The sequence below is a fragment of the Anopheles darlingi genome, chromosome 2 (genome assembly GCF_943734745.1).
Source record: "Anopheles darlingi chromosome 2, idAnoDarlMG_H_01, whole genome shotgun sequence".
Classification (NCBI taxonomy): Eukaryota; Metazoa; Arthropoda; class Insecta; order Diptera; family Culicidae; genus Anopheles; species Anopheles darlingi.
Genome location: NC_064874.1, coordinates 13,736,772 through 13,746,771, shown reverse-complemented (window position 1 = coordinate 13,746,771; position 10,000 = coordinate 13,736,772). Strand labels below are relative to the sequence as shown.

General features: G+C 49.9%; 1 protein-coding gene across 1 annotated transcript in view; it reads left to right on the top strand.

The window, feature by feature from the left end:
• Window positions 1-10,000, top strand: part of LOC125950864 (hemicentin-1) — a 167,035-nt gene that overhangs the window by 112,551 nt on the left and 44,484 nt on the right. The window contains exon 10 of the mRNA XM_049679228.1: window positions 2,969-3,128. Coding sequence (XP_049535185.1) covers window positions 2,969-3,128 — 160 coding nt within the window. The remainder of the gene's footprint in view (window positions 1-2,968; window positions 3,129-10,000) is intronic.

The following is a 10,000-nucleotide window of genomic DNA, read 5'->3' as shown; positions in this document are numbered from 1 at the left end:
GGAAACGGGTTTTGCAGTCAGCAGTGTCCCCCTTCCCAGTTGCAGTGCTGTTCAACTCGAATGCGCGAAAACAGAAACTCTAGAGAGAAAAAGGGAACCCAGACCGAGTGAAGGAAAAAAAACACACACACCCTGGAAGTCAGGAAGGAAAGAATCCATCCAGTGGATCCATCCTCCTTCCTGGCATCCCCCTTTTCGATCCGGATCCGGTGTGCTCGGAAAATGGAGGACGAGGACGACGACGACGACGACGACATTGAACCGAAAAGCCGAGTTTTTGCTCCGTTTTGCTCGTCTTCCGGCTGGGACTGGGCCACTTCTCGTCTTTCCCTTTTTTTTTTTTTGGGACGATGGGAATCCTCTTTTACCATCCATCCGGAGCGAAGCGAAGCCACCGCCCGTTTGTTTATGCTCCGCGATGCTGATGCTCCACGATGCCATAAAAGACACTCCCCTGCTCCCTGCTCCTCTGGTGTCCCACTAAAATAAACGGAACACATTGAATGAACACATTTTTCGCTCGAATTTAATTTTCTTTTATTACTTTATTGTTTTTGTCATCATTGCACGTGGCCATCTCGTTTCGGCCACGGCTCGGTTTCGCGGAACACTTTTTCGGGTTTTCGGGACCACGGCCACCACGCCAGTCACTTTAGTGTCGTTAGTTGACTCCGGGCAAGCGACCATACGGTCAGCGGCGTTTCGGGGTTCTGGATGTCGATGTCGATGCGATGCCGCCGACAGCGCGCAAATGGCACGAAATTGGTACAAAGTGACGGTTTTCCGTCGTCCACGACCACGTCATTGTCAACGTCATCGTCGTTTGGTTATTTTTTTGCCGAAGCGATGACGGTTTTCTCTTACTTATAACCGTCGGTCGCAAATACTGTTTCTGTGAAATCGGAAGCATGGAAAGTAGGTTTCTGTTAGAAAGCAACTGAAACGAGTAAGAAATGCTTTAAAGACAATAATTAATTGAAAAAGCATTCATTTAAGTGGAATCAGAAACATTGAAAATTACTTTTAAGAACTAGAAAACATTCAAACCAACATCTTCCAAAAATAGAAGTTGATCAAGAGGCGCTCCAGCATAAACCACGGCCTCCTTTGGTGTCACTGAACGGGCAACGCCCAAAACCACGAACGAAAACGAATATTTCCTACTTGAAAATGGGCCTCGTATTCACCACGAAACGCAACGCTTACCACAAACCATCATCACAAACACTCAAAATACGTCATTCCGGATCCCGAACCATAAACCGCACATGATGAGAGCACCCGGGCACACCCGTAAAGTATTCATAATTTCCCGCATTTCCAGCAGCACCGCAAAAACGCGTGCGTGCGTGCGTGCGTGCATTGGTGCGGCCATATTTTCATTTTGCATGCCCGCGCCCGAGTGCTGCAGCTGGTTCTGTGGTTCTGAGATGGGGCCGCGCTCCTTGATCTGCCTTCCGGCGTCAAAAAGGGCGTCAAGCTGCATCAGTTTATTGGACGAAGATTTAAAGGTAACATCTCGCACCACCACCGCCACCACCATGCACGTGCTCGGTGCTCATAAAACGGAACGAGCCAAGAGACATCAAAAATATCTTCCACCAAATGTCCGCTCCAACCAGCCAGGAGCCGGAGCAGAACCGTTTGTCGGCCTTTTGCGCACTTTAATGTTGGAAATGAGTGTTTGTGCACCGGATGTACCGGCCAATGGAGGGGGGTTGGGGTGCCAGAAGGAGAAAGATCATCTACCCCAGCGCCCAGTATGCGGTTACCCAGCATCTACGCGACGTAAATATAGGTTGGTCCGGGCGCTCGGCACACTCCCCACCTGCGCTGCGTAATGGCTGCGTACGCAATAGCCCCGAAAACGTCGTCGTCCAACACCACCGATGTCGACGACGACGACCACGACGACCGCGATGAGCACAGACACAGACACACACACGCACGCACACGCACTGCAGACTCTAAATAAATAATCATAATAATAAAGCTCAAATTTACTGCCGGCGCACTTGTTTTCTTCACTTTTGACTTCGCCTTCGCCCAAAGGCGCAATGGCGTCGCGATGCTCCAAATGGGAAGCACACACACCGACACACACACACACACACACACAGCAGCAGCGGATGAAGAAGAAGAGAAGCGCTGGCAGAGAAGCAAAATGCCATGAAAACGTCGAGCCGTTCTCCTGGTCGCCATCGTCGTTGTCGTCGTCGTGTTGTTGGCCACCGGCATTGCGCTTGTAAAAGCAACATCGTGTACATCGAGCATCGTCGTCGGCCTAACATTAGACGCCACCGGCACCGGCACCGGCACCGGTACCGTGGTACCAGCATCGGTAGCATATTTTTATGATCATAACGAAAATTTTATTTCACTTAATGTACCTGCGTTACGTTTCGCGTAACCGAATGAGGAGCGAGTGGTGAGGTGACGAGGAGGGGGGAGAGAGGGCAGGGCAGGTCATTTGCCAAGCTGGGGGCCCCTTCAAGCTGTCACCTCGCGCTTTGCCTCACGTTTTCCGTGTCATTGACTAATAACTTCAAAGCGATTTTTGGCGTTTGGTGCCCGAGACCGCACACACAGACAGCAGCAGCAGTAGCAGCATTAGAAGCACCAAGAGTGACAGCTGAAGGTGGCAGAGCGTAAACACCTCGCGCCGGTGCTCTGGCGTGGGAAATGAGGAAAGGATCCGGTCCGTATTCCGGGCAAACGCCATGTAGCAACGTTGCGGCGTTAACAGACGACAAAAATGGAAAAAAAGGGAGAGAGTGTTTTGCTGCAAAGCCCTTCAGTTCCATCAGCAGCCACCGTCGGCACCACCGTCTAGTAGGCATTGCGTTCGCGTCGGTTGATTTGTCGTCGGTCGCAGATCAGTCCCAGGCCCAGAACTCACCGAGAACCAAACCAAAAGGACCACCACGAACTGACTCGTTTGTTTGTTTCTCCCTCGCTTCGTTCACAGGACCAAGTCGTACAGCACAACTCGAAGAGCGGCGTCATCATGAGCAGTACCGCACTGGCACTGCAGACCGTGACGAGGCATCAGGCTGGCAACTACACCTGCATTGCCTCGAACGTCGAGGGTGACGGTGCGAGCAATACCGTCCACCTGAAGGTCATGTGTAAGTAATTCCAGCAACCAATTCTAAGCCTTTCCTTTTCCGGTAAATCATGAAGCGCGTTGACGGAGCGTTTTGATAAAAGGGTGTTGTGTGCCTCGCGTAATGTTTGCAAATACAAAGCCCAGGAAAAAAACACACAACGATATATCGTTATGCGAGCGTTATTCCCGGTAATGCTTATTATGGGCCCTATTGCGAGTGTCTTGTCTTGCAAACGAGACTGCTGTACTACTGCTGAAAAAACTTAGCAGTCTTGTTGAGCTCTTATGAATGAACTTGTGATTTTTTACAGCCTGATTTCAAAACAAATACTAATACTACCAAATTAGTCACCAACACCACCAAAAACCAACATCCTCCGGCCAATAGCAACGCGACTTTCAGTCTCGTTTTCAAGACTCACAGTCTGGTAGGTTTTAGCAACAGACTCTGAGTCTTGAAAACGAGACTGAAAATGGTAATTTTTTTCGTTTTGGTCATAGTTGCCATTGGCGCGAAAGATGTTGGTTTTTGGTGGTGTTGGTGATTAATTTGGTAGTATTAGTATTTGTTTTAAAATCCGGCCGTAAAAAATCACAAGTTCATTCATAAGAGCTCAAAAAGACTGCCAAGTTTTTTTCAGCAGTAGTACAGCAGTCTCGTTTACAAGACAAGACACTCGCAATAGGGCCCTATATCCACAATTCATAATCACCACACGCGGGCACCCACGTTGTTTCCTTCCATAAGTTCCATCTCTACAACATCCGACCCCACGCTGGGGTATCCGTTAAGCTGGTGTAAGCGCCACGTGCCACCGTAGACGTAGTCCTTAGCTCCTGGCCTGGCAAGCGCCCGCAGAATCCAACAGCGGACGAGATAGAGAGAGAGAGAGCGGCGGGGTGCCACGACATAAACTTGCGACTTTGTTGGGCGAAGAAGAGGATTTTGTTTCCTGCCAACTTTGGGCGCACGTGGCACTGGGATGTTCCGTGCCGTACCTGCAGCCTGCCACCTGCACCTGGTGCCGGTGCGTCATCATCATCAGCATCATCATCATCGTGGCATCCGAGGGTTTTTTTTAGGGTTCGGATTTGTAAGCGATATCGAGCGTGTGGCTCTGCAGCAAGCCGCTACTTCCGCGACGCAATCACTGCAAGCATGTGACTGTTACAAAGAGAGCGCCTAGCGCCGCACCATGGCGATACCATGGTGACGCGTTATTGGCGTTACCAGCCAATTCGACCGACACGGGTTCCTTTAACGACCCGCGATGACAGGTCGAGCGTAACGTCAACGTCAACTGTGATCCTTCAGTAGCGGCAGCAGCAGCAGCAGCTCGTCCGCATCCTCAGTATCTTCTTAAGCTTCTCGCTTGTATACACCATGGGGTAGCCCGACCTGGTGACCCTGGTGCCCTGCTTCTGGTCCCTCCTTATTGATGATTATAGTAGTGGCAATTTATGGAACGGATTACGGTTTATTTGTATTTTGTTTTCACAGTTTGTTTACGCCCCGCAAGGCAATTTGGTGTACGCTCGATCCGCTACCACCACCACCACCAAAATACCGCGCACCAGGAGTCAGGACTCCAAATCCAAGTCGACGTTGGGTTCGCTTCTTGGTTGATTTTTTCGCCCTTCAAGCCCCTCGTTTCGAGACAAGACGAGATTGTTTCGAGCTTGCGTTTCGATTCGGTCTTCCGCTTCCGACTTCTTGTCTTCACTTGTCTACTGCTCGGTGGTACCGACGCAGGGTTTTTACTGCAAAGCCCCGTTGCCCTTCTGCCCTCAGATTGTGTTGGTTAAATGGATTTATATGTGACTTTTGCTCGCTTTTGCACCAACGTCAGGGCCAGTGGGCCTCTCTTACGGTGTGTTTCGTACCTTACCAGAACGTGACATGAGATCCCTTTGCACCCTGGCACCCGACTCGGCTAACCGACTTCATTCCATCCGCCACCCTGGTTCGGTATTTTATTAAAGACTTTTATTGGAAGATTTTCTCGCCTCATGAGAAGCTGCGATGCTGGAATGGAAAACAAAACAAAAGGGCAGGACATGGAGGGCCAGCGCTGGCACCACCCAGTGAGCACGGCACACCGGGCGGTGGTCGTTTGTTTTGCAATATTTGTACCATAATGTTGATAATTTAATTCCCCTTTTGGCCACCCCGCCCCCCTGGTAGAAGGGCATACAACACGGAGAGCGAGTGAGTGAGAGGGTGAGAAGCATCACGGCGCAGCAGAGGAAGGTGGAGAAGAACGAGTCGAGAAATATTGAGAACACAATTTACGATCATCTTTACCGTACGGAGCAGCACAGCAGCATCACCAAACGGTAGACGCAGCATGATCAGAACCGGCTCGGTGTACCGGTCGGTCGACCACGCCAGGATTCATGCCGCATGCCGCAAACGCAGCATCACAACCGTGCACGGGCACGGTGGCGTCGTGGCCGCAAAGATAATTCCCAGCGACGGTATCATGCATCACCATCGTCGTCCCTTTTGTCGTGGTTGTCGTTGGTGCCAGGTTGGAATCGCATTTTTCTTCGCTCCGTTTCGTTTTTTGTTGTCGTTTCTTTTGGGCTCTGATTGTGCCACTAACAGCAGCAGCAGCAGCAGCAGCAATGGAACCAGTGTATGCAGGTGAAATATTGTTTAATACACACAATGGCGCACCGAATGAATCTATGTCTGTTCGGGCTAACGTCGTGAGGTAGGACGAACCGCGCATGGAGGTGGTGAGGGGGAAATAATTGCCTCGTGGTTACGCTGTGCGGACATAACAACAGCCCAACGTCTTTAAGCCCCTCGTGGGCGTGATTTTTCCCCGGGATAAAGCCTCCAGACCCATGGAGTACATCAAATCTCTTAATCTTATTAACCTGACAATTGCTGGCGATTTGTGCTGGCCACCCGCGCTCCGTTTTCACTCGTAGGTGGATGATGTTTTGGGAAAATGTGAATCGCCGGCCTAAAAATGGTTGAATCCGGCCTCGACGCTAATTCCTATAAGACCAATCAATTGATTCACAGATTTGATTTACCATTTCCAGGAAGCAGGATCATTGCTTCTTAATTTAAACTTCATTATCCTACTTAATTGTTAATACATTTTAAGGTGAAAAAAGTGTTTAAAGTACTCCACCTGATACCGAAAATTGTTCATCCATTTCATCGAACAAATCGACCTCCAATGCATTAGAAAGCAGCAAACGATTCCTTGGAGCAACAAAACGTAGACAAGCCGTCCGGGCTGGTTCCTCTCATGACAGCAAACAGCACCATCCGTGCAAGGGCAATGCTTAGCAAACATTCAATCCCCATTCCACGAACTGCCCCAAATGTTTGAGTGATCGTCATCGTCGATTCGTCTTCGTAATGTGCTCTCCGTTTCCATTTCCATTTGGCTAATGAAAGTCAAATCATAGGGGTGGCCTCCGGGCCTCCATCCCCATGCCACTTGCCCGTACCTCTTTATCAATCAACGGCAATCGGCATCACGGTGGTCGCTGCTCGATTGATGCTGGTGTGCGTGTTGCCGTCGGTGCACCGCATTCAGCTCATCAGTTATTCCACAAGTAATGCTTTGTAATTTGAAAGAAAATCACCCTCTTCGCCGCCCGCGCAGCAGTGCACCCTTTGTGCACCCCCTAGGGCATCACTGTCGGGCTAACGGAGCGAGGCGTGTCTACTATCTTGCAACTTTCGCTTCACGATGCACCCCCGTTCGAGAAGGGGGTGTTGTTTCTTTAATTTTCTCACCCCATTTTTGTTTTTTTTTTTTGGTTTTCATCGAGACACGATGTCTTGTCTACGCTACGAAGTATAGTTTCCAGCGAAAGAAAAGCAAACCAATTTTGTGAAACAGAGAGAGAGAGAAAGACGATGTCGAGGGCAATGAAGGTTAACCCAAACTTTTGAAGCGTCTTCGCGGAAATTCTTCGCTTCGAACATACACATACACGCGGGTGCAGGCAACCTCACAAGCACCAGACTTCCACGTAATACACAAGTGCAGTGGTGGAGAGGGTGGAAAAAAGGGGAGGTAGGAAAACTCATTAGTCAAAAAAGTTTGCTGGCTGCAGTTGCAAAAATATTTACGAGCTTTTTCGCATAAACCACCCACTCCACCCACCCATGGCCCACCCATGGCCAACGGAGCATGTCCGCACGCGAAAACAACGCCAGAACGCTAGCGCTGAACGCCAAAATCTGACGCCGAAACGACGAAACGAATACCACGATAGCTCACGACGGCTCACAAATCCGTTGCGCGTGCTCGTACACCGGGAACACCAGAACCAGAACAGTGTCCAAGCGAGGAAACAGGACACGTTCCCTTCTCCCAAGTACCATGGAAGCTGCAGTAAGCCGGAATGCAACTGCGGGCCACGGTCCTCGTTCCCGTCCGCGGGAGTGAACGCCGCATGTAAATTATTGTGTTTATTTTAAAATTTTGCCAACGTGTCCGTGGGTGTTCCGGGAGCACCGGAAGGGGTGCCCCTCTGCCGCCGGTTTCTATTCTTATTTTCCTCGACTAGCTGCTTGCGGGTATCGAGATCGAGCCACAAGTGCATCGTCGTCGTCGTCGTCGTGGTCGTTGTCCCGATTTCGGTGACTTGGCTAACCGACCTGGATTGTGTTGTGTTGTGGGCGCTGCATCAACTAACACTGGCGTTAAGCTGTAAACTTTCACATTTTTGCCAACATGGCATCCACTCCCACTTGGCCATACTGTATCCGAACTTACCTTGTTTTCGACTTTTGCTTGCGATCCGGGCGCAAATGTTTCACTTCAGGTATCGGGGATCAACAAGAAGGCAAATACTGTGTTTGTTGCATGCATTTTGTTTTTACTCTTCTGCAAAACGAAACTGACGATGTAACTTTTATACCAGGAACTACTCCCATGAGAGCGACCCCATGCGCGTGTGTGTGTCGAGTAGAGATGCAAACGAGTCACTCGAGATGGAACACGATCTAATTAGACAGTTCTCCATGTTGCCTCATTTCAAAAGGAAGATATCACGAGTCATACCGCTTCGATCCGCTTGAAAGTTGATTTTCAATTTTTCTCAATTTTAATGTCATTTTTGAGTTGCTCGAGTTCGCGCATAAATCAATTTCGGAAACTCGACCACCGCTCACGTCAGTCGACAAAGATACGGGCCAGATGTTCAAGATTCATGCAGCCAGAACAGTATGAATATGAAATATGAATGCGTGCCAATCGAGTGCGAATAAAACGTCTTTACACGCATCACCAAACCGAGGACAGCAGCCACGCGGAGGGGCCAAAGAATACCGAGAAGCGAACGAGAGAAACTCGAACGAACGAACGAACGAAAGTCGATGATCGTCGATGTAAATGAAGTTACTACACTTCCTGGCACAGGCAAAGACAATCGATTTGTTGGGAATTACATCACGGGCACTGGAGAGAGGCTGCACCACCACAACCACCACCAGCATTATTCTTTCGTTCGCCTTTTACTGGCTTGTTGCTCAACATTATTAGCATATTTTAAGGAAGGAAAAGTTGGTTTTTTCCTCCCATTTTCCCGGCTGTCGGGCGGCTCATCGATCGATGAAACGCATGCAGTATGGACGGCAGCCAAGGGCGCCATTTTCCGTTCAGTGCTGGCCAGCCACCGGACGAGACCGGATTGCGTGGATACAACTTTGGGGCTTTTCAGAAGGAAATCGTTCTCGACACAACACATTGCTCGGTCCACACACACACGCACTCTGGGGGGGATAATAACGCAGCCAGCAGGGCACTTTGGCACCGGGGACATGGGATATTGTTCTCGCACGCTGCTCGCTCGGTCCCTTAAGGCTTGGCAGGATAAAGTTTTCAATCCCGCGAGAGAGAAAGTCCTCAGAGCCAGCTAGCGGTCCTTGGCTCCGAGATGAATATGTGTGTGCGTGCAGCAGAGTTTAAGCTACTTACCCAGAGGAATCGCTTCTGCACCGGCCTCACACGTTGCCGGCTTCAAACGAATTTTATTTACAATTCAATTGACTTTACGTAGAAGCAGCGTCGTCGTCGTCGTACGACGGGAGCAAACTTGGCGAACGTTTTCCATCTAATATGTTAATATTTCATCTGCTTCGATCAAACTCCTGGCCCGGCCCGGCGTCAGAGCCATGGAGGTGGTCCAAGGCCTGAGCTGCCCGCAGAAGACTATTTGGATTACGGAGTTACGAAATTTGTTTCCTCGAATTTGAAGGATGTTTTTTTGTTTTGCTGCTACTGTAAGAAGTTATGGAAGATGTCTGCCCCCGGGGAGGGGGAGGAGGGATTGCACCTCCACTAGCACTCCACCCCTACTCTGGGGACTGAAGATACGCAAATTTAAGACAAACTTTCACCCAAGTACGGGCTTGAGCTTCAGCAGTAGTTCGACCAGGGGAACGGAAAGTTTTACTTACTGCAGCAACGGGACCAGGGAGGCAATAGAGTTTCAAAATGGAGTTCCCGATGCATCCCCGGCAACAGCCTGCAGCAGCAGCTGATGAGTCGAACTGTCGCCGTGTGCGGCGTGAACGGGGAGTTTTGTGCATTCATCAAACGAAATTTATGTGCAGCACCGTTCACCGACGTTCCTCTAACGGTGCACCGACAGACACACATACAGCTACAGAACCATGGTACCATGGCCACCACTAAGCCCCCACGCGATCCTGCAAACGTAGAGCTTGTTTGAATAAAACATTTAAAGTTATTGTTATAGTTTATTGGAACACTCCTCGGCCCCGGTGTGTGTGTGTGTCGGTAACGTTGTACTGGCCTGGCAGTTAGTTGATGCATGTACAATATGCAACAAGCGCTTGGCAAGAAAGTAAATCTCGCTCCACCCGGAGCGTTGACATCCCCTGGACAC